Raw genomic sequence first — 26,523 nt, forward strand, 5'->3', positions numbered from 1 at the left:
CTTGTGTCCAGACAGATTTCCTCCCAAGTCTCAAAACCATGCCAGCAGATTGATTGGCTAATATAAATTGGCCATAATTGTCAATAATCCCATTCATTCTCACAGTTCTCCCTGTGCTTCAGGGGTTTCCTTCAGGTACTCTGGTTACATCCCCCCAGTCCAAGAAATGCATTGCTGTGATCTCTAAGTTGCCCATAGTATTATTGTGTGAGTGTGTGTGTGATTGCGCCCTATGTTAGGTTAGCACCCATGTCTCTCACCTTCTGCCTCGAGTCCCCTAGGATAGACTCCAGGTTTCCTGTGATCCTGTGTTGGATAAGAGGTTCAGAAAATGGATGGACGAATTCCATGTCACCTCAATATGATGTCTTGGTCTAAATATTACACCGATTAAACCCAAAACCACTCTTTCAGTGTCTTGTAGGACTATAGAAATAATAGGCAATAAAATGCATGTTGGCACCCACACATAAGCCTCCTCCTCCTTCTTCTTCTTCTTCTGCTCATTCTGTCCACAGGAGGGCGACACAGGCCTCTTAAAAGCCTTCCAAAAAAAAAAAACTTCACTGAGAAACTAACGGGATCTCCTGAGAACGGACCATTACATCATTCCGAATGGTGCATCCCTTTCTAGCGTCGAGGTTCCCCCTCCACACACACACACACCACAGTCTTTGTCTTACTATTGGTGTGAGGACCTTCTAGTGAAATCATTATTCGTTTAATTAATATATTGATTTTCTCGTGGTGAGCAACCAAAGATCCTATCAGATCTTTGAGGCGACATTTGGTCCCCACCATGATATGAACACACACACACACGTAGACTTCTGGCCCTCCCCAACCGCACACACACTGAGGGAACATCCTCTGTGTTCGGCAGCGCTTTAAGCCTCTCAGCCACGGCACTTTGCGCACAGACACAGTGCGAAGAAGTTCAAGAATGTTACCACGGAGTCCAGCATCCACGCCTCGACTCTGCATTACTGCCTATCTTTGCATTATTACTGAATATTAATACAGACTACGCGTTTTTTTCGTTCTTTCTTTCTTTCTTTTTTTTATATTTCTTTTTATTTTTTATTTTTCATTTTTTTCAAAAGTCAAGCGCATCTTGAATAATTTACACCCAGTATTATTTCCTGCTTAAGAAAAGTCAGGTAGAGATTCTAGCCTTCTAGGGTGGATTATTTGTGATTATTTTGGATGATTTGAGGGGGAATATGGATTTCCCCAAAATGAATGAAAGTCATGGCACATTGTGGGAGTGCGCCAAAGCGCATTCGTTAAACCGCTCCACCGTGGACATGAACGCCACCTGTAGCAATGCGTCAGTTTTAACCAAACTTCAAGTAACACGATCTAAAGGTGAGCTCTTTTGTTTGATATCGTATTTGCCGTCTTGACAATGAAAAGTGTGCTGTTTGTGTTTAATAATACTACTAATAATAAAACATCATTCTTTAATCCATGCATGGCATGAGTGCATGCGTAATGATTCACTGGTTTATTAATAAAATATGTAATGATTAGAACGAACAGGTTCCACGGATCACCTTTAAATGTATTTAGAAATATTTGGGGAAATGTTCTGTGTAAAACTTTATAGTGAAGGGGTTACCCATTTATCCAAATCTAGAACCATCAATCAAGCAGTGAACCATTGAGAAACCGATTCTCCCCCCCAAGTGTGTGCTCTCAAGCAAAACCTTGCTGGTCGTGTCATGCAATGTCCATGCCTGAAAAGGGATTTCAGATTTTGAGAGCCTGTATTCAATATCTCTGAACCAAGAACATGGTTTTCTTTTCTAAAACACAAATATTGGATCTTGTGCCATCAAAATCTCTTACTGTCGCCTTCTTTAAACTTGGAAAGCTGTAATTGTTGAATTCCTTCCACTTCAATTAGACAGTTTTGGAATTTGCCATCTAATCGTAAACCCCTGATTGTCTCCATGAGATGAAATAACACTGCAGCAGCTCTCTGTGCTTACAATAATATTTTTATTGTATACGCATGGGACTGCCATAAAGCAGTCTGCAATAAATTTACAGTCATCATTAATTCAGATGTGTAGGATGTTTGAAAAATGATGTAAATATATTGCAGTATTGGGAAGATATATTCGAAAGATAATGCAATCCGTTTCATGTGCATTGCAGTCGGAAAAACTGGAAGACTGACATTTCAACACTGAGTAGGAAACGTGTGGCAAAAAAAATTCATTTTATTTAATTTAGTGTAAAAACTTGAAGTAAACCACAAGGAATTGGATAAAAAAAGAGAAAACTGCTACCAGAAATGCCACCAAATCATATAAGTGTAGATCAATAGTATGTATTCTTGCAAAGAATACATGATAAGTTTTATGTCTATAGCACCATTTGAGGGACATTCTTACGATTTAGAGATTTCCTTCTTAGGAAATATTCCAAGTTGGAATATTCTCTTTAAGGAAGCTAAACCATCCAAAGAGCTCTTAGACGGAAGCCTTGACTATAGGAGTTTTTTTTTCAGTGTAGGGGATTTAAATCATTGTCAAATCACTGTGAGGTCAATAGGAACCTCAGTGGTGTGATAATATCTTATGCTTGGTTGGATTGTATATAAGCATGCTGACAACCTCACACTACACCACAATATGAAGGTAATTGTGGAAATGTGTACCAGTGCAATGTGCTCCTTATTTATCTGAAAAGCATTTTTCAGGTTTCATTACTCAACCAGATGCGAACATTTGAGCATGCTAGGTTTTCATTCTCATTTACACAGTCGATGGCCACTAACATCGTATCATTTTTTATCAATATGTGTCTGTAAATGTCTTCTTGTCAAAACCACCTAACATGATTTCGAAGAAGAAGAAGACAAAGAAGAAATGATCAAATCTAGAATGCTTGAGGGTCCTTCAGCCTGAACCTCTGGAGTAAACTAACCAAAGTTCCCCTGAAGCATTTTTCCAAGGACTGTTTCATATTTAATCACCATCATCATCACCAGCTGCTGAAATACACACTACAACTACACCCCCCCCCCAGAGTACCAGTTCAGCTCTGTAAATTGTTTAGTAGTTATAGCACTTGCATATATCTTTTTGAGTCTTTCCATTCAAGTGGTGCTTGTTCATAGATATTGGTTCAGCATCAGTTGTTTTTTAATCTAAACTGTAAAAAAAAAAAAAAAAAAAAAAAACTGCTCATTCCATACACTTTAGGAGTATTTGATTTTTTGAGTTGCTAGAAAATATAAGGGCCCTAGTGTGGAGAAAAATATTAGGCTGGAGCCCTCCAGGCATAGAATTGGCGTCCTGATTAAAACTATAAAACACACTCTGGTGTAGCAGAGATAGGAGAGGTGAGAGAGAGAGAGAGAGAGAGAGAGAAAGAGAACACATAAAAACACTGATGCATGTCCATACTCTAACAGTGATCAGGTATTTAATGTGCCAAAGTGGTGGGCTTTTGAACATCTGCATAAAGTGAGAGTGATGTATTATACACACCCTGCTTCTGCCAACACCCTGTTGATAATAATGGAAAATTTGCCTGGTCTCACTAGCACAGTCACAGATGTGCAGTGAATTTACTCTATAAATATACAATCACGTCATGGACACAAGTCAAATGAATAGGGCAAAAACCTACAAAACAAGAAAGAGAGGAGGGCGACATCTGTTTCACACACACACACACACACACACAGTGCTCTTTGTTTTAGAGCGGAAAGATCAATGATTGGCTAAATCAGCCGTAGTCAACTGACTGGAATTCTAATGAGAGAAGGATTTTGATTCATTTATACATTTATAAATGAAGCGATGAGAAAAGGTTTCTAAGCCCAAGATTAATCTTTTACCTTAATATTAATTCAGAACAGTGCCTTCATTATTCATTCATGTATTCGTTTTTATCCAAATGTATTTTTTATTTACTTTTTTTTACCTTTAATTGACTTTTGCAAATTCTTGTGAATTCAAACAAGGCCATGTTATATGAGAAATATTTACAAAAATCATTTAATATTTCACAATAACATTACTTTCACTCCTGATATCAAGCAATTAAGTCGAGTATCTTTAAGACATTTTATTTTTAAGACATCACTAACGCCAAATAAGTGTTGGAAATTGCTCCATTAACACAGACTAAATTGAAACAAAGCAGCAAGAAAGGTAGAGAGGGAATGGCAAATAAAGATGAGTATAGATATAGAACTGTGCAGTGTGTGCAATCTGCACTACTGTATTTACAGAATAAACAATCATTTTGTGAGCAAATGGTGCTACAGTCATATCTGACGGTATTGGAACAGCAAGGCTGATCATGTTGTTGTTGCTAAACATTTGGATTTGAGATCAGAAGATGGATAAGAGATAACAGAGCAGGATGTTCAGCTTTCGTTTCCTGATGTTTACATCTGGGTGTTTTGAACACGTTTGAACAGCAATCAAAAATATTGGAACACGTGACTGACAAGTGTTTCTTGTTGTCCAGGTGTGTCTTCTAAGACAAGCTGTTTAATCAATTAATAGCATTGGTTTAAGCTCTGGGTTTCATCTTGTATAAACAAAGATGAAGCCCAGAAAGCTGACTGTGAGAGGAAAGCAAGCCATTCTGAAGCCGAGGAAAGAGGGAAAATCAATCAGAGCCAATACAACAAATTGCAATGTCCTTAAAAAGAAAGAAACCACTGGTGTATTAACAACCAGTCAGCCAACAAAAACAACATCAGGCCATGACTGAAACACTGTGAGAGCTGTGAAGGAAAAAACCTCAAACAACAGTCAGTAACATCACCAAAACATCCACAGGGCAGGGGTGAAGATAATATAATCCACAAGGCTTTGAGAGAGGAAACCACTCATCGACAACAAGAATCAGTTAAAGGTTTTACAATGACCAAGTCAATCGCCAAAACATAACCCAAATGAGCAGCATTTCACCTCCTGAAGAGGAGAAAGAAGGAAAAAACCAAACTCCAAAACAAACAACAACTGAAAGAAGCTGCAGTACAAGCCTAGAAAAGCATCACAGTTTGGTGATATCAGTGAGTCTCAGGCTTGATGCAATTATTGCAAGCAAGATGAATTATTTATTTTAATTTCAAGTTTGTAGATTTTTACTAAAAATTGGGCGATCTTCCACCAAAGGTGTCATATTCTAGGTTTTCTAACACATCTAATCTAAAAATTTTAATTCTGATCTACTTTTCCAAAACTTTCTGAAGGGTCTGACATGGCACTGATTTATAATGTTAGATATTAAATGTAGTTTCAGGTTTATCTTTTTATCTCCTAAGGAAATTATATTTTTTGGCTACAGATAAATGTTCAGCATTTCCTTTGCCGTGTTAACCTGATTAAATACAGACAGTACGTAAGGATAGCATTATTAATGAGCTATTAAAAGAGGCAGTGGAGGCTCAAAGACTTAAGGCTCTGGGTTGTTGATCCGAAGGTCAGGGTTCAGGATTAAGTAAACTGGCTTAAAACCATTTAATTGACATGAAATTGCAGCAAGCATGGTTAGCTGGTTTAATAAGGCATGTGACCCTATTGACTGTCATTAATGACAGAAAACTGAAATCCGCCAATCCAAATCTAGCTGCTTATCAGTTACTACATTTGACTCAGTCAATGTTCTATCAATTCTGGCAACTGAGAAGAGGGAGAAGTCGTCCTAGTCTGTTCTTAGGGTAGAGATTCAGGGAGAGAGGTTGATGGAATAGGTATTCAATGTGCAGTAACAGTGTTTAAGTCCTTAATCATGAACATTGGGTACATGTCAGATGCAGTCACACACTGAGGTAGGAGAAGACACTGGTTGCTCAGTTACAGGATTGTAGCTGATATTTGGAGGGTATGATGCACACAGTAATTCACAATTCCAAGTCTTAAAAAAATGAACAGAACAGAATCTGACCAATTCAGGGAAGCCTAGAGAAATGCTCTTTACTAAAATCTCAGCACGAATGATCTTGTGAAATAACTCACTGTGCTGCTTTATGATTCACAGCATCATCCCACAAAAGGAACATTTGTGTTGTTCAAAACCCTGAGTTAAGGTTAACTTAGAAGATCCAGACCAGGATATGAGGAGAGATGCTATGAATTAGCTACAGGATGGCATATTCAGACCAAAAAGCATGTCAATATTTACACGAGAAATGTTACACATATTCAGAGGTTATATTACCCGTGTACAGATCATGTCTCTGAGGTTGCCAGATTTTACCCGAATGGAAGCATCCAAAAATGGCTGGGTTTTCAACAGCATCTACACCATTTCTTTAAATGCTTACTGTAATAATATGTATCATAAAAGCAAGAGAATATTTAAGAATAAAAAACATGAACATCTAATACATTGTATTTCTTTGTCAATATTTTGCTGAATCAATTAATCACTGAAAATATGATTCATTTATTTTAATAATAAATGACCCTGTTTATTCAGCTTATAAAATAGCACTTGATCCTTTTTTGTCTATTGTGCAATAGTTTGCTGTCTATAAATACTGTCTATGTTAAAATAACCTGCAGCGGTCTGAGTAGTATTTAGCTTATAAAAATCTGACTAATGATGTGGGCAATTTCAGTATTAAATCCTCATTATGTGCTCATAAATGCACTCCAAATACAGCTCAGAATGATGTATTGTGGTGTCTGGAATTGAAATTCCTGAGAATAATTGCAGAAGCTGATTATTTCAGTCACTGACCAGCTGTAATCAGCGGTGTATTTTTTTCTAGTCACTGTCCCCATGATTGCTGACGGGTTGCACATGATTGCTGCTGGGTGCCACATCTGTGATAAGGATGATCCAAATTTCTCCAAATCACCGAGCCACTACATCAGCAAATTTAGCACATAGGAGTTCTATTTATTATGTCGCTTTGATTAGGACTCGAATGAAAATCACTGACTAGGTTTATTTTTGCTGTGGTATTTAGGCCAAATAATGTTCCTAATGACTCTTCTCTCCTTCCCTCAGAGATGTACTCACTTCGGATCCTCCTCTACTCTCTCATCTTCCTCTTGAGCGTATTTGGCAACCTGTTGATCATTGTGGTGCTGGTGGTGAACAAGCGTATGCGCACCGTCACAAACTCCTTCCTGCTCTCGCTGGCTGTCAGTGACCTCATGATGGCTGTCTTCTGCATGCCTTTCACTCTCATCCCTAATTTGCTGGAGGACTTCATCTTTGGAGCCGCCATGTGCAAGACCGTCGCCTATTTCATGGGTGAGGTGTTCTCCATTTCACCTTTCACTACCTACTGCGTTTCAGTGCTTTAAAGGGGATATTAGAGGATTTTAATATTATATCCGTTGGCTTGGATACCTCAAAAGAACAAATTGGGTTGTGCTATAATCATTTGAAAGAAAAATGAATTTTTACTGTAAAGTCCCAACACTTCATTTAGACCTGGAGCCACATATTTATAGATTTATAGTAGGGTGATCAATTAAAAACAAGCTCTATAAAACTATAATGCACTACATGGCCTTATACCACTACTACTACTAATGCATTATATTTGTTTTGTTCTTCGTCATCATCCAGTCCAAGTCCAAATCTGAAGAGTTAGAAAAGGCACAGACTCTAACCCTAATTCTACTTTCAACCTTTTTATCAGACTTTTCAACTTATCAGACATTTTCAATCAGTATTAACAAATGAATTGTTTCTATGCTGCAAGTCTGTTACAGAATTAGTCAGGTCACTACTGGCTTTCAGAAGATTTTGCATTCTGTTAACACAGATAACAAAGAATTCTTACACAGTATTTTAGTGGTTCAGGATAACACCTTCATATATTAGATGCTTACGGAGAAAAAAAAACGAACCATTTGGTTTTCTTTAACCTTTCGATGAATAAATTGGCCCTAGTATGCTAGGTAAAAACAGAAACACTTATAAAAAGCTACATAATCTTAAACGTCTCAGTGTCTACTTTCATATGAGCCATTAATCCAATCCAATGTTCAATGCTGAACAGCAGCATCTCCAAAAGAGGCCTGTGGTAAAAAGAATCAACCTTTCAAGCTGTATACAAATTTGCCAGTGCCAGACCATACTGACTTGAGAACAAAGTAGACAAAGTGAGATTAGCAAAATGATTTATTAGAGGGACAACATTTATTAGGGACAACATTGAATTTATTTATAGCAATCGAAAAGTAGGGGAAGAAGGAAAAACCCCAACAATGAAAGGTTGATAGTTCTGAGAAGTTTTGCTAAAAGGTTGTCAGTTCAACAACCAGCACTGTCTAGCTGCCACTGTTGTATCCTTGGGAAGACGTTAACCCTTAACAGCTCAATTACCTCCTGCCTTAATGTTAAGTCACACTTGTCTACCAAATAATGCAATAAATGCAAAATTTCAATTTGGGATCTTTCTCCTGTAGAGAAAAGAGAATTCCACCAAAAAGCTTGGTTTCTGAGACAACATGTGTTAGATAGAAGGATAATAAACCAAAAAGAATCGTGAGGGTTGTTTGGTAGGTATAGAGAAAGTCAGATCAAGTGTGATTATTGAGGGCTTTATAAACAAGAAGGAGATTTTGGAGTACGGCTCAAATATGGTCTTGGTAAGAATCTAGCCTTTTGAATTCTGGATAATCTGTAGCTTTGGGGGTGATCTGGAGCTGTTTTGTGTAAGCATAGTCTAGGCCTCTTGGATGAGGGATTGTGCAGCAGAATATGAGTGACAAAATCTATGATTATTAATATTAGAAAAAGGCGGTGAAGCTAAATCGGTCCTTGTGAGCAAAAAGACTAGCCTCAGATTTCGCTAATATGATAATAAACAGGGATTAAATTGGGATTTAGAAGACCGGTCTTCGAAATCCCAATTTAATCCCTGTTTATTATCATATTAGCGAAATTCAATTTGTGTTAATTAATTAACTTTCAATTAAAACAGGTTTGTGTTTTATATGTTTCTTTACTTTGCTTTTGATCAATTCATTTAAAGTCCAAATATTTGTCCGGACCTCCAGTTTTCCTCAGTATTGTTGGAAAATATTTCTAAATTTCTCCTAATTCATTTCTGGCAAAAATGTGTAATCAGTCAGTAAATCTGCATCAACTAGATTACATGAGGGCTCAACGGTTAAGGCTCTGGGCCATTCATCGAAAGGTCGGGGGTTCAAACCCTTGCACTGCAAAGCTGCCATTGTTGTGCTCTTGAGCAAGGCCCTTAACCTTCTGTTCTCCAGAGGAACTGTATAATAGCTGACCCTGTGCTCGGTCTCTAGTTTTCTGAACAAGAAAACCATTTCACTCTTCTGTAATGTATACGTGTCAAATAAATACCTCTTCTTGTTTACCTTTGAGCTCCACTTTGAGTTCATCCCTGATAATAACCCAGGTCGATGACCTTTAAATTCTTTTTCAATTTTCAGCAGCACTAAATTCTAGATGTGAAAATCTGCAGTGAGGCCAATGCCACTCTCATTATTAAAATGACTTTCATTGCATATAATCATAGTCTGCATTGCATGCTGATGGGATTTTGATCCCTCTTTGCTCGAGGCAGCAACTGTTGCTATTTATGTGAACTATATCATTTTCTCTGCATGAATATGTACTGTGGGTTGAGAAACTAATAAGGTATGAAGAGTCATATACTTTTTTTTTTTGTTTGTTTTAGCATAGAGTGAAAAAATAGCTTTGTTCAAGTAGGCAGCAAATTACACCCTGGCCTAGCATAAATGTTCCATCAGGCTACGATCATAATAATATTACCCTAATGCAGAATATGAACATGAAAACACTAATACAGAATTAAATACTCACAGTAGGCATACTACACAGTTATCTGCCTTATCTGGACATTAAAGATAGCTTTTTGATGGGGGTTGGATTTGAGTCAGAAATGCCTGGAATGCCAGACCTCTGGGCTTAATTATCAATTCGTTTACAATGTAAGATCAATTTGAATGCAGTGTGATTATTATTATTATAGTTGCCTGGGAAACAGGGTATCCGTATATCGGTGGAAGGAGGAGAGAATGATTTAATGGACTTGATGAACTAAGTTGAACTAGATACACCATTATGTGAAAGAGCAAGCAGAAATAACACTGATGAATGAGAAGATAGTGGAAGCTGTCTCGAATGCTTTATTAACTACAACAAAAACAATTGCCCCATAAAACACATAGGCCATTATGCCTCTATTTCAATGCATCACTAAAACACAGCATGGCCTTAATACAATTCATGTGCATTAATGTGAAGGCACAGACCATTGAACACTAGTAATACTTGTGCGATTATAAATCGTTTCAATTTCTCTCGTAGCCTGAGAGAGTGTTGAACTGATCAAGAGCAGATGTAGTTGCATGGATTTGAACAAGCTGCTCCTGTGAATGTGTTTAATCCAGTTTATATGATTGTGATTACAGAAATTAGGCTCTAGATTGCTCCAGTAGAGGTTATTTCTACGTAGAGCTTTGCATGGTGGTGGAATTCATCGGGTCACTCCTACAATGCCATGTGTCCAGTCTTGAGTCAGAGGAAGAGTGCAGCCGTCGGTCTGCGCAAGAGAACGTTTTGTCACATCCTACAGCCATGTTAGCGGTTTCTTGCTTACTCTTAGTTTATGTTGCTCTCCTCTGCCACATTTATTTAAGCCAGCCCTCAGGCAGGCTGGTTTTCATCAGCCACAAGCAGTCAATGAACCATTACAGCTTCTTCCAACCATTGATTTTTGTGTCTAATCTCCAAGGTTATGTCTGTAAATGTCTGCCCTTAAGGACATAAAAGGACATCAAATTCATGCAGAATGAAGGTGCAGTGCCTTTATGAGATGTGGGCTACTGTCTTTTAAGTGTAGCCTGCCATTATTCTGCCGTTTAAGTGTGGATACCACGGTCCGTGCTGTACACCTATTGTACATTCTATTCAGCAGAAATGAGACAGTCAAAAGGCAGCTATTGTCTGAACTTAAATCACCAGTGACAGTCTCTATTCTGGCCTTTTTTACTGAATTAAAAACCCATCATTCTTTATAGTGGTGATTATGCTGTTTGTGAACAGGAAATCAAAAAGGATGCTTTAGACAATCTTCTCTGTGGTCACCCCCAGCCACTAAAGGATCTGCACAGTGAACTTTTTTCCTAGACTCTTCAAGCTTCATTGCCTTTTTTCATAAAAAGCTGCATTTCATTCATCTATTATCTGGGCCCAAGGGAGGAAGCGCTTAAGCTTCAGGGCATCTGTGGGATCATTTTTTTCCTGACACCTCAGAAGTGATTGCATGCTGCACAAACTCAAAAGTCGCCAGAACAGAATCAATCAATAACTAAGAAATGCTTGAAATGATAATTTATAAGGAACACAAAGTTTTTTTTGAAAAACAAACAAAACAAACAAACACTCAGCTCTCACTAATATATTCTTCTACATTCTATGCCATCTGGCATCTGGAAAAAGAAAGAGTCTATAGAAAGCAGAAGATTAGATCTAACTAGCCAATTTTGCGAGCGGCTTAGTAGGGAAAAGCTATTCATCTGTGGTGACATACTACTGAAAAAATGTTATCGTTAGTTATATAATAAAAGAAATACACCAGCCTATTTAATAGAAACACATGTGCTCCTGCATATATTTGCATTCGAATTTAATTTGTTCTGGAGGCGAGTCCTCAAGGCGAAAATTTGTATTCTGAAACAAATTTTCCCATAAGAAATAAAGTAAATGCAGAAAATCCGGTTCAGCCACCCAAAAAGTTTACCAATATTCCCAGTATGAAGCGTATGTAAACTGTATGGCTGCTTGCAAAGAACTGACCCAAGTCAAGCATTCCATGTCAAGGGTCCTCACAGGAAGTCGTGCCAGACATACGTGCAACTTAGCCGGTTTGTTCATATGCCAAAAATGCTTCGAATGCCAATGCAAATTTCCTGATAAATCTCAATTCTAAATGCGAAAATTCGTAAGGGAGGGCATTCATATGCCGAGGTTTCACTGTACTCATCTAATCAGCCAATCGTGTTGCAGCAGCAATATGCATAAATGCATGAGGATACAGGCCAAAAGCTTAATGTAATGTTCACATCAAACATTAGAATTGAGAAAAATGTGATCTGAGTTGGCCTTGTTCAAGTATTTCAGAACAGTGTCATAGACAGAGACTACTGTGAAAAACAAAAATGTTCACTGGGCAGCAGAAACGACTGAAAGATTAGAGGACATCCTGGTTCTTGCTGTCAGGAAGGCTACAGTAACTCAAGTAATCACTCTAAAACCGTGATGAGCGGAAAAGCATCAACACATGGATGGGCTCCAACAGAACATGGGGTTCTACTCCTGTCAGCCAAGTACCAAATGTGAGTTGGCACTCTCAAGCTTACGGAATTGGACAGCAGAAGATTGGAAAAACATTGCCTGGCCTTTCTCCAGTCATCAACTATTCAGTTTCGGTGAGCCTGTGCCTGCTGTTGTTGTCAATCTGCCTCTGGTTTCAACTTGTTCTTCTGAAATGCAGTTAAAAAGAGTTATTATTCAAGTTACCCTAGACTTCCTGTCACAGACACTCTGCAAGATATTTCCACTTGCAGAAGCTCTGCTCACTGGATGTTTTTTTTTTTTTTTTGCACCATTCCATTTAGAAACAAAATCCCAGATCAGCAGATAATCAAACCAACTCATCTGGTACCATCAACCATTCCTTGGTTTCTAATGATCATTTTCCTCCATTCTGGTGCTTGATGCTTGAAATCACAATGCTGCTGCTATATGATTGGCTGATTTGATAATTGCATGAATTAGTAAGGTTTCGGAAGTGCCTATTAGTAGCTGGTTTTTGTTTGAATTAAAACAGTGGTGGGAGTGGTGTAAAACATTTTTTTGCTCGAATACTCATGATTTAAATGAACAGTAGAATCAAGAACTAGAAGCAAAAACAGACGATGTTACATTTATGGCTTTTGATGCACATTCCGGTGGCAAAGACTGAAGCATGTCAAGTTCATGAATAGCCTTCCTAACACCTACGACCTCTCAAACTATCACAATAAGTTCTACTGTAGATGATTGAGAACGGGAAAAGGACCTTACCACTGTCTTAAACAATAAATCTATAGCCTCCTCAGAAGCATCAAATCATACAAAACATTTATCAGAGAAATAAAGCAGTCAAGAGCTGCAGAATTCCCCAGCACTGCCTTAAGGCATGCACATCACTGATTTTTGTCGGAAGATTTTGTCGCTTAGTTACAGCACTATTCCTGTAGGCTACCTCTCACATGTCTCGTACTTCCTCCCACAATTCTCCACAGGTATCTCCGTCAGCATTTCCACCTTCAGCCTGGTTGCCATAGCAATCGAGAGGTACAGCGCCATCTGCAACCCGCTGAAGTCACGGGCATGGCAGACCCGCTCGCATGCTTACAAAGTCATTGCCGCTACCTGGGTGCTGTCTGTGGGCATCATGGTTCCCTATCCCATCTTCAGCACCCTGGTGCCCTTCTCCAAACCCAACAACATTACTGCTCACATGTGCCGCCCAGATTGGCGTATAAGCCAAATGGAACAGATTTGGTGAGTTTACTACTCTGCATGATTATTTTATCCTAATGAATTTCCAATCAGCCACCCAGATCTCACACATGACTGGCATCCTTATAAGCAAAAAGTAATTATAGTGGATTTCGTATAAGTCCTTAAAAAAGCAACAGCTGTTCTGTTCTGCTGCCGTAACTTCGAACCAGTTCAGTTGGATTTTGCAGATTTGCTTAAATGAAAGCCTCCATCTGGTAAACAGTTTGCATTTCCACCAAGCTGAAGCAATTAACTCATTGGGAATTACTTACTATACTATATAAGTTCTATATTCATTCTGTACTCCAGCTCTGCTCTTTCCTCATAATAACCTCCATTTTCTCCTTAATAGAGTAGATTTTCTCAAACTCTTTGGTTTCTCCTCTGGATTGGACTGTTTTCTGTTTAATTTTTGAGACAGGATTGTCGTTATTTATCATTAAAAATTATTCACAACACGAGATAGTCTAGTCATTTATCATTACTTCCAAATTTCCTGCTAGTGCACTCTGAAAAGGAGCAGATAATGTTTGTCATGCTAAATTCACTGGGTGGAAATGGGATTAAAAACCAAGAGCCTTTGTAGTGATTCTGCAGTGGGTGGGGGGATTGTGTGCCATTTGAGTCCCGCTGAAAATACAGATAAAACATAGTTAACGTGTCCTTCATAACAAACTATGTGCATGTTTCAGATAAATAACTTAAAACCTTAATAAAATAAAATCAGATTTACTGCATTTCCGTCTAAGACCATGATTTTTTTTTTTTTTTTTTTTTTTTACCTTGAAATAACTACATCACTAAAGCTAATGACTAATCAGTCAAATGCTTCAAAAATCATATTCCTTTTACATTACCGTGTGATTCAGTTTAATATTTCATGGTGTAACAGCCTTTTCCATGAGTCATCCATTACAGTTCTGAAAAATGTACATTTGAGTGCCACACGATCATTTACTGAGCGCTGCTACCTGAACACATTCACCGCTGTGAAATATTTGGAACATTCAGTATTTGTCTGAATTCCCTGAAGATCATGGGAAGAAGAGAAGTATGTTCTCTCGTCATTTAGATTATTTTCAGCGATATCAGCTGTGAAATTGACTGATTACGAGTAAGTACGATCCTCAGTAAATTAATAATAAAAAAAAATAATGTTGAGTAAATGTTTAGAAAGTCTTTAACAGTCCCTATGGATACTAATTAACAGCAATTTAATTAAAACTCAAGATTAAGCAAGTAATTGCAAATTAACATATTGTTTTTAACAAAAAAAACCATTGCTGACATTGTCAGGAATAAAAAGGTATTTTACATTTTACAATGTTAAAAAAAATAAAAAATAATAATAATTATTTATTTATTTATTTATGTATTTATTAAATACAATATTCTTGCCAGAGACGGTTTCTGACATGACTAAATGCATGTTTTCTTCAATACAACGTTCTAAAAAGCTAAAGAAAAATATAAAGGCCGAAATGGCTTTATGTTATGTGCAATACATCTCAATGTACAATATATTCTCCTCAAAATATATTTCAGTAATCAAGATACATTCATGTCCAATCTTTTACTGAATATTTAGTGCACTCTTTATTTATTGTTAATTCTTTCTTAAATTAAATCCTTTTCAAACATAAATGTGCTTAACAGTTGCCACACTAAAGGTCTTTGTATTGTACAATAAAGTATCTATTTATTTCATCTAATCTAAAAAGTGCCCCAATCATGGAAATACCCTGATGTTCCTTATTAAAGTAAGTTAGTATATGATGTATGAAATCATATTTGAGGGGGTAGTAAGGTTTTATTGCCCCCATCAGACTTTCTGTGTGCAGATGAACGAGAGGTTGAACGGACCATTAAGTGTTGAATGCATTGGTAATTAGTAGACATGCAGAGGAGAAGGAGCTGTACTGTTGTCTGTAAAGATGATGGTCGGTAAACTGTGAACACTGACCGGCTTTACAGGGCAGATAATTACCCCGTATTATTATTATTATTATTATAATTCTTAGTGGAGATATCTTCTCAAGGTTCAAAGCACATGAATATTTCTCTTAAATGTTCTTGGTCATGCAGGACATCATCAGTTTTGGTTAATGGTGTTCTTGAGCTTGTTTTTGACCCATCTTAAATTAGCACTTTTAGACATTTATTACTCCTGGGCATGGGACCTGAACTCACCTTGCCAGCTGAGAGTGTATTAAAGACAATACAGTGATTATGAAATGATTCTGAAAAGCCCAAAAGCTCTGATGCCTAAACACCGGGCTTTGAGAATTCATTGAACGATACTAAAATAAAACAAAAGGAGCTTCTGCGATCATTTTCCATTGCCTTCATCAATCCATTCCCTTTTGAGACAGTTTTGCTTTGATAGCTTGTGTCCTGGTGATGAATTTGAAAGCCACCTATGGAACAAGAAGACAAGTGTGTTTGAGATCAAATGAATTCACAAAGACGTCAGAGAGATGAAAAAGATGAGCGCAAAGGACCAGCGGAGATGCATTCACACAGCCCTCCCACAATGTCATTTGAATACCGCAATGCAATAATAAAACCAACAGGCTTTGTTTCTTTTTTAGATACAAACCATGATTCAGTGTAGCTCTAGCAGATGTTAAGACAGATGTGTATCGCTAACTGTCTTGTAGATTGCTTGCAAAATTGCCAGGACTCTTTAGCATTTATTGTTCTGTTTGTTTTTCTGATGCGTTGAGTCAATGCCTGAAGGTGGATCATTACACTAATTCAATAACTCTTTAAAGCTCTTAGTAATCAGTAAGGCCACATATCTGAGCTGACACAAGTACTGTACTGTATCCCATAATTGCTTCAGAGGATCTCATCTGCATGAGGACGCGGTTCCTTTTTAAAAGTCTGTATTGATTTCGTTCTCTTCCATTTTGCTCATTGATCTGTTTTCTTTCTCTCAGGTACGTCTTGCTGCTTTTTATTCTATTCTTTATCCCCGGTGTGGTAATGATCATTGCCTATGGACTCATCTCCAGAGAGCTCTACCGGGGGATTCAGTTTGAGCTGGAGCAGAAGAATGACTGTAGAGGTGAGATGCAAAACTATCGACTGAAATTTCTTCATTGTGTATCTTAGTTCAAGCGAGATGTCTTGCTGTTTAAGTAATGACGCGGATCACAGGGTCCGTCAGGGTTTTCATTTCACTAATCGACTGAGCTGGCAAATAGATTTTTGATAAATCAATATATCAGTAAATGGCTGGTAATCACAGCTTTGTTGTTTTGTATAAGTGCATCTGCCAAATGACTTATTTTAATGATACATACATTGAAACTATGTAAACTATACTACCTGAACATTTACTGTGGTAAGACTTCATTCTGGCTAACTACTAAGAGTGTAGTCACTCTGATTTTTTAAATTTATTTAGTCACTATTGTTTTTGTATTTCTATAAACAATAGAACTTTGGTAAAAACCTAACATGACAGGTGAAGTGAATATGATCATCTCATTACAATGGTACCTATCAAAGGGCTGGGACAAATTAGGCAGTGACTGAACCGTCAGTTATTAAAGTTGATGTGTTGGAAGCAGGAAAAATGGGCAAGTGCAAATTGTGACGTCTAGACGACTGGGTCAGACCTTCTCCAAAAACAGCAGGTGTTGTGGAGTGTTCCCAGTATGCAGTGGTTAATATTAAACAAAAGTGATCCAAGGAAAGACAACCGGTGAACCAGTGGGGCTCAAGGTTCACTGATGAAAGTGTGGAGCGAAGGCTAGCCCATCTGTCCTGATCTTGAAAAGCTATGTTGCACAAATAGCTGAAAAATTAATGCTGGCTCTAACTGAAAAGTGTCTGTATGGAGTGCAAAGTGTTATAATGAACGGAAGTGATATAAACGAATGCTCACTAGTTTCAAATATTATATAAATGAACCTATTGTTTGATAACAACATTCAGGAAATTAAAGTGATATCCAATGCTTTTATCAGGATTTTCTTTTCTTTTTTTTTTTTTTTACAGCAGCCAAATAGATTAATAGACCAAAACAATAAAAAAGCCTCTTGATGGAATCACATAGGTTAGGTGTAGAAGCTTTAGTAATTTAGTAATCTTAAGCAATTACTAAAGTAACACTTTAAAAAACACTTTGGCAATTATACATGAGTATATAATCAAAAGGAGATTTAGTTGTGCCATTGTTTAGTTCGTGTTCACTTAGAAAAAAAGGGGAAAAATAGGCATTTCAATAATACTTCATTTGGGAAGGTTAAATAGTGTCTAATTTTTTATTTTTCTTACAAACAGAATGACAATGGTCAAATCAGCTCTTTTGTTCATTTTTTAGAGGTTATTTTCAAACTTTCACTAACTTTTCACCTTTTTTAATGAAATACTGTTATATAAATAGAGTAGAATCAGTACTAGCTGAAATAATGGAATGTGTTGCTAGCATATTAAATGAAGGTTATCTACCCTGGTCCTTCATAACACATTGATAAGCATTCATTCTATGTTCCGTTCTTTTATGATGTAGTCCTGGAGGATCAGGCTTATTGTTAAAAATTGGTGGGTGACATTGAAAAAGAGAAACGATAGAAAGGGGAATGTTTTTGGTTGGTGAGTACCGTAGTTTTACTTCTCTAACATGAATTTAAGCTTTAAGACATAAAATTAAATGACGTATCTATTTGTCTTTTGTTAATTACTGGATGTAGTTCCTATATGAGCATGGAAATAGATGATCCTTAAGTCAAATAGAAGTGGGTCATTTGCATTATAAGCTATAATGAAGCACCATGTCAGTAAATCACTAATTTAAGAATTATTGCATCATGATAATGATTACGTACGTGCATTTATAGCATATAATAAACTGCATTCGGATTTCTATAAAGCTGCCTTGGGACAAGGTAATAAATAGCTCAGTTCACATGTACAGTAATGCTGGCAGCACTGTGGATGCATTATGCATTATGTTGGAATATGTGCGCTCATTAGGTGATTCCGTTTCTGAAGACGGCTCGCTTTTATCAAAAACCTTTCTCGCAAAGAGAATTTCTTTTAGTGCTTCTTTTTTGTTGTAAATACTTTACAGTTGCATAGTGCCAGAGCTCTCATTTCTTTAAAGCTTTCTGTTCCAGTTTCTTCAAAAAGGGAATAAAAGCATCAGAGTGGTGTTAGCTGTTTCTCCAGCAGGGAGGTATAGCCCTGAGACAATGTATTATATAGGTGCAGTAATGAAGTGCAATACACACGGTACAGCTGGGAGGGATTGTAATGGCTGTAGTGTAGAGCCATTTTGTGCTTGTGTGAGTGGGTCCATATGGATAGCTTAAATATTTGATATCCGCCCCCAAAGAATGGTCAGAACACCGTAGTATGTGATAAGAGAAGAAAGTCTTTTGCAGTGAGTCTGTCTGTCTCTCTGTCTGTTTTTGAGTTGTCTGCACATGGTCAGTGTCTCCCACACTTAGCTCTCATGACATCGGCTCTCGCTCACACGATTCAAAAAGCCTTTCATTGTGTTAACTTGTATAAACAAGTAGTCTTTCACACATAGATGCAGACACCCGTTCGATACCCACTCGTTCTCGGCAATTGCTCTTTTATTTGGATAATCTCCCCTAGACATTATAGATCAATCATAAACATTGTTCTGTGGTCAACTTCAGGACTCTTATTCACAACATGCTCATACTGAACAGCCTTTCAACGCACCTGTTTGACACTGTTTGACTTTATAGTATACATTTAGGCAGGAGGAATGACTCAGAGTTCCATTTTGAGTCTTGTTCCTCTCAAGGGAGCTTTTCCTTAACACATCTCGTCTCTGGCTTGTGCATTAGGAAGTTCTAGATCTACAACAAGGTATATATAAAAGTGCTTTGTGACATTGTGTATTGTTGAATTGGATTGCTTGATGTGGAAAAACTGTATAGCCACTCTTATCTGTGTTTGCCGATGTTTAATATTAAAACAATTCTGAGGCCAGCAAACAAAGAAGGATTAAATATTTTGTGTAAGAAGTACAAACCCATAATAAAGCAGAAATATGCTCACAAGTGTGGGTTTTATGGTTGCATTAAACCAAAATAGCAAATATAAACAAGAGGTCTGGGCAATGCTCAGAAATATGGAATAGGCTAAAAGTTAGAAGATCAGCAATAAGGCATGGATTAGATTAGACTAAATAAGTAAACATGAAGCAGACTGATAATCTTTACAGACACAGTTCAAATATTAAAACTGAGATTTCGGGTTATTTGAAGCAATGGTTTTCAAGGTGGGGTTCATGAAGCATCGGCTATGTGGTCAGTGATGTTTCTAGGAATAACAAACCATCATTATTAAAGTTATTAAAGCTATTATTGAGCTCCTATAGATATTATTATGTTTGACTGGACACTTAAGTTAAATGGGTTTTAATTTAAACTTAAAAAACCAACAACAACAAAATAAAATATGGTCTATTAATAATCTGAAATAACCAGAATTTTATTGTACACAGTTGAATAATGAACCTAAAAACGATATATTTTGTTATATGATCCTGAAACAAATCTGTTCTTAGGAGGTCCTTGGAATTTATTTTACAAGTAAACATATCCTTGGCTGCTTTGAGATTTAAAGGGAATGTGACTGGTGTGGCTGCTGGTGTCATTAGAAGCCTAGAGGCTTGTGAACAGGGATATGTGTTTGATTGGAGGTGATGTGATGAGGTCATGGGGATGTGATGGGCTGAGGATCACTTCAGCAGTTGCAGACTCAGACTGTTTACACCTGCATGTTTTGTGAGTCTTATTATTAGAGATTATCCATAGAAAACTACAGGTACACAGGATTCAAGACAACGCACAGATTCGAATCCAGATCCACATTTGAATCCAAACCTGTTTAGAAAGAATGAGATCAATTTTGAGCTATATTATACAAGTGTAAATATGTTTGCATAGATATATACATATGGGAATGTACATATTTGTGTGTGTGTTGTGTTTTTGCTGATTTTGTGTACTTCTATTGTGTTGATGTTGTTGTTTATACTTTACAGAAAGGCCAAAGGCAATTTTCCACCTTGTGGACAATAAAACTAGCTAGCTAGCTACCTATCTATCTACCTACCTAACTAACTAACTATCTAACTAACTAAATGCATCTGATTACTCAAGCTACAATTTGTCAATGATTGCCAAAGTTACCACTTATTAAGAAACTATAATATAAACAGGAAATTCTTTTACCACTTCACAAACTGATGGTACTCATAGCGATGCATGGCCCTTATATAATATAATCTGTGAATGACAGCTGACTGCTTTCTTCCATGTGGATATCATGCTTTGCTGACATTAGGTGTCTCACTATGCGAACAGGGACACTAGAGCTGATTTGATTTGCAAGCTTATGAGCAATACAGTTTGAGCTGATTAGCGAATCATGCATTTCAATCTGATTAGCCAGTGACACATCTGACTACACGTGAATGCATGTTGATCCAGAGCCCATTTTGTCAGCGTGAGGATGAGGTGGGGATACACCCCAAAGCAGAACAAAGACAAATGAAATTATCGAGTGTAAACAGTCAGTCTGTTGCTCTTCAAATTTGTTTAAGGTTTGTTCCATCTGTTAGCTAATGCAAAGGTACTTGATTGATTGAAGGCAATGCAAATATACTTTTTCTTTTATTCTCTGACTCTTTAATGTGTATGTAGGCTTGTTATGAAGGGCTTGTGCAGGTATAATGTTGTCATATGATCATCTCATATACATAAATTGAAATAGTGATCCAACATGAACCTTATGCTAACAAACATTTACAGTATATTACTTAAATCAGGTATTATATCAACCTGACATTAACACTGAAGACACTTACTGGAATAAGTCTTCTAATATCTACTAGAATAAGCCTCTGTTAATGTTTATGTAGGTCTATGAAGGGCTTATGCAGGTGAAGTGACATAGTGACACCAAGTTTAACTTTTTTCAGTAACAAATACTACTAAAAATAAAAATGTTTACTGATATATAACCAAATATTATAATATTTCACTTCCAGTTTTGGGTCACTAAATATAATTCTCTTTTAAAATGTGAAATTATATGAAAGACAAAACAAAACAAATTTCTACAGTTCTCCTATTATAATTGTTTCATCTTTTCCCCATACTTTGTTCATTTCTCAGCCCTGAAGAATGGTGTGAATGGAACGGTATCACACGGACAAGATGATAGTGATGGCTGCTACATCCAGGTTCCCAAGAAACCTCCAGCCATGGAGCTTTCCTCCATCAGCAACCCAGCCTCCTCCAAGCCGGACAGGCCGCGCAGCAACACCTCTGAAGCCAAACTCCTGGCCAAGAAGCGTGTGATCCGTATGTTGATCATCATTGTAGCTATGTTCTTCATCTGCTGGATGCCTCTCTATACCGTGAACACGTGGAAGGCGTTCGACCAGCACTCAGCCAAACGAGCCCTCTCTGGCGCCCCCATTTCCTTTATCCAGCTGCTGTCTTACACGTCGGCCTGCGTCAACCCCATCATCTACTGCTTCATGAATGTGCGCTTCCGTAAGGCTCTGCTGGCCACCTTCGCCTGGTGCGCCCTGCCTTGCCGCAAGCGCAAGAGGAGGGAAGGCGATGATGAGGTTACCGGTGTCACGGCTGCATCCATGTCTAAATTTAGTTACACCACTGTTAGCACAGTGGGGCCATGTTAGCTCGGAATCAGGGGTTCGTCCAGATCGTATCGGTTTAGGCATGTTTCGTCTCAAGAGTTTTTGTATTTGTGAATAGTTTCATGTAGTCCTCTTTCTGTCTTGCTGATGTATTGATGTGTTGGTGTTAGAACAAACAAGACTGCCCAAGGTGTTGCCAGTGATGAGTAAACAGCATCGATGCTGATCCTCAGAGGAAACATTTGAGCACATTCTTCTAAAATACTATGGACAATCGCTAAAAAAAAAAGGAAAACAATGAAGAAAGGATATCTAGATATCACAGACTGTGCCTGTATAGTAAAATCATGTAAATATTCAATCCATGCATGAAACAATCTGTCACTTAGCTGTCTTGACTTAGGTCAACAAATAATGGCTACAAAATGGTACAGTTGTTCATCACTAGAATATTAAGCCGGTGTCATTAGTCCTCCTCATTTATGGTGTGAGTGTGAGTTTGTGTTCTTTTTCGTTGTAGCTTGTGAATTGTGTTGATGATCCGACAAACCAAATTGTGTGACACGCTTCATTACAAGCATAAATTCCATAGGGAGACCATGCATCTTATTACCAAATCCTCATCATCGATGCATACCTCTGAGATTGCTGTCTTGAAGTTAGTACACTCGACCAATCCACTGTTCCACAATGCTGTCTTAAGAGGCAACAAAGAATTTTCTTTATAGAAGTAGCGCTTTCTGTGTGAGCAATTTTGCTTTAGGGCTGAAAGGAAGCTTGAGAAGTATTACAAACAGTGTTTTTCTTTTTATGTTGTTACTGGTTACACCATTAAAATGCACATACATGCATACAGATGTACAGGAGCACACTCTTAAAAAAAACAAACAAAAAAAAAAACAAAGCGTAGGAGTTGTCCTAATTGCTTTCTTGCACTTTGCAAGTTGATGAGGCGTTCTTGTAAAGCGCCTCTGAATACATAAAATGTAATCTCAGCCCTGCTTTGTAGTGAGCTTAATATTACATACAAGAATATCTTGAATTCTGCTTGGCCTTGATTGTGGATAAGGTAATTGCAGTGCTTTGGTTTGGTCTAATTTTATTCTTGAATAACTAAATTTGACTATGAGAATACCATGCTTTAGCTGAAAAATGAGACCTCATACATACACACACACATACACACACACACACACACACACACACACTGCATACACAACAATCAAATCACTGACAGGTGAAGTATATAACATTGATTATCTCAATACAATGGCACCTATCAAGGGGTCGGATATATTATGGAGCTGGTTTGAGGATCCGAGTGACTTTGACAAGATCCAAATTGTCATGACTAGACAACTGGGTCAAAACATCTCCAAAACAGCAGGTCTTGAAGGGTGTATGCATTAGTTAGTCCCTATGAAAAGTGGTCTGGAGAAGCACAACTAGTGAAGCGGTGACAGAGCCACAGGAAATAAGTTCGATATTGGAAAATATAACGTGATGCCATTACCACCCCGAAGTTGGTCATTCTCCTATAACAGCAAGGCTTACAGTATTCAACGTAAATTTAAAAAAAAAATAATAATAACAAAACTTTTTTTTTTTTTTTTGCAATCCATTTAACATTGTGTTGTTGTCTATGAAGCAAATTGCCCATGAATAAGGCAAAAACAGTTTGTCATTAACAGGAAAACGTTTTCCTTACAGTATTTATCATATCGTCATTAATTATATTAAAATGACCCATTTTTTATTTATTAATGTAGAGCTTTAGCTAGTAGCTACAAGTAGCTTCGCTAATAACTACAAGTTCCTGCTAGTATAAAAAAGATAAGCTACTAGAATGAGTGTATTAATGTATAACCTTTTTGACCAATTGGATTTAAGAGTTCAGTGACAGTGGAATGCTAAGATAAATAATAAGCTTTTTCAGGGCTAAACAGTTGAGATTTTGATTGTAGTTGAGCTCAATGCAGGCTGCAAAAATGCAAAACAGTTGTACTTTGTGGTCAGGGACACTGTGAACTAATGTTAATCACAGATGAAAGCTGTTCTCTCTCTCTTTTTTTTCTTTTTGTGATCTTTCTCTATGTCTCTCACTCACACACACACACACACAAACAGATGGACTTTAGCAGATGAAGACTGGAATTTATATTTTTCTAACATGTTTATCATTTCTCAATCTGTACATTACATCTTCATTTTTATCAGTTTTTTTTAATCGGTCTCTCACTCCCCTCACTGGTTTGCGAACCATCCTCGTATGCTGCAAAATTCTATCAAACCCATGAGCCTTGGGGCTAAAACACAAGCAATGTTTCCCAGTATGACAGGCCGTCTCTTGGTGAAACAGGTGCTGTTATTTCTCCGAACTTGCCAGCTTTGTGTTACGTGACAAAATTTGTTCTGGTCCTTCAAGAGCTCAAAGCTATGTTTTGATCATGGAATGACACATTAAGCACGCCAGCTACCCTTTTCACTCTGCTCTGACAAATCTAAATTTCTGTTTCCAAGACTACCATGCCATTTCACGCAGGCCTTGACAGAGATCAAACATAGCCTGAAGTAGCAAATGGAGCCTTGTGCAAATAAAAGCAATGAAGAAAACAGCTATTGGAAATGACACTGGAACAAACCAACAAATCTAGTAATCCACTATAGAGCACTTACTTGCGCAGATGATAATCCATTTGATAATCAATCTGTGATGGAACTAATACGGCAGATGGAAAAATGCTTGTCATACTGAGAGCTCTTTGGATAACTATAGAAGTTCACAATTGCTCACAGACTTTCATCAAATGAGTCAATTAACCAGAAGTCGAAATGCAAACCTGAAAACTGAGTCCCATAAACATCGACGTAACATGCGGTTAGAAGCAGAAGGCAATTCATATGAGCTTTACTCAACCAAATCAAAGCAATATAATTAGGCTCAACTTCAAAAACTGTAATTCAAGTTCATATTCAAACTGGACATTAAAATGTCCAATAAAAACTAGACCTGGACTCTACAATAAATTAAAAATGACCCACTTTTTAATTATTTATGTAGAGCTTTAGCTAGTAGCTACAAGTAGCTTTGCTAATAACTACAAGTTCCTGCTATAGTATAAAAAAGATAAGCTACTAGAATGAGTGTATTAATATATAACCTTTTTGACCAATTGGATTTAAGAGTTCAGTGACAGTGGAATGCTAAGATAAATAATAAGCTTTTTCAGGGCTAAACAGTTGAAATTTTGATTGTAGTTGAGCTCAATGCAGGCTGCAAAAATGCAAAACAGTTGTACTTTGTGGTCAGGGACACTGTGAACTAATGTTAATCACAGATGAAAGCTCTGAGATCTAAATAAATTCATGAAAAGTCTTCACAATGAATCAAGACTCAACAGGGTATGCACTGACAAACTAAGCAAGGATAATGAACAGATGAAAACAATCAGGCAACAAACGAATGAAGAGATAGAGATAGGATTAGAACAGTGTAATCCTTCAAGCCCTACTGGGAATTTCATATTTAGAAATTCGGAAATCGTAATTACGACATCAAGTGCATTCAGGTCACTTTAGTCAGAGAAAGGTGGAGATGTACTTTCTTTTCAGTAACTGCAAAAAAAAAAAAAAAAACAGTCAATTTCAACAAATTTACCCCTAATTACAGACGATCACTGATTCCAATATGTTCTCTGACAGACACAGATTTTCTGATATGTTTTCCCAGAAAATCCCTCTTGTAATTCCGACTTTTTGGTAGCCTTCATGTTCGTCCAACATAATATATCTATATATATATATATATATATATATATATATATATATATATATATATATATATATATATATATATATATATATATATATATTACAGCGTGACTCGAACACACCAAGAAAAAACAAGATGTTTGTTGCAATACAAATAAGGAAGCCTGGGACAATCAGTTTACTGCAAATGACACCAACGCCAAATAGGAACCGACTTTTAAGAATAAGCAAGAGTAAAAGCAAAATTTAAGAATAAGCAAAATACAACAAAGAATAAGTGCATTTACAGTGAAGTGGCTTATTTCATAAGAAAATCAAAACTGATATAATACAGCATCAGTACACACAGTACAGTATGAGTCTATTCATCTACAGTTACTCTGAAGAATTTTACTCAATATATGCCTTTGTGAATGTATTAAATCCATACAGCAGAAACTTCCAGCCCGAGTATTGTCCGGTGACGCCTGTAAGCAGCCACGCTTAAAATTTCCAACTAAGTTCTGTATCCTGCCTTATTAGTTATGATCACATCA

At 37.2% G+C, this 26,523-nt stretch overlaps 1 protein-coding gene across 1 annotated transcript; it reads left to right on the top strand.

Annotated features, from left to right (window-relative positions):
- The first annotated feature begins 865 nt into the window (after positions 1-865).
- cckbra (cholecystokinin B receptor a) lies at positions 866-25,883 on the top strand. Its single transcript, XM_058379920.1, has 5 exons — positions 866-1,368; positions 6,994-7,242; positions 13,290-13,551; positions 16,494-16,621; positions 21,726-25,883. Exons 1-5 carry the CDS (start codon positions 1,224-1,226, stop codon positions 22,256-22,258), a joined length of 1,317 nt encoding a protein of 438 aa, XP_058235903.1. The 5' UTR covers positions 866-1,223; the 3' UTR covers positions 22,259-25,883.
- Positions 25,884-26,523: the final 640 nt, after the last annotated feature.

The sequence above is a fragment of the Hemibagrus wyckioides genome, linkage group LG26 (assembly GCF_019097595.1).
Source record: "Hemibagrus wyckioides isolate EC202008001 linkage group LG26, SWU_Hwy_1.0, whole genome shotgun sequence".
In the NCBI taxonomy this organism is placed as follows: domain Eukaryota; kingdom Metazoa; phylum Chordata; class Actinopteri; order Siluriformes; family Bagridae; genus Hemibagrus; species Hemibagrus wyckioides.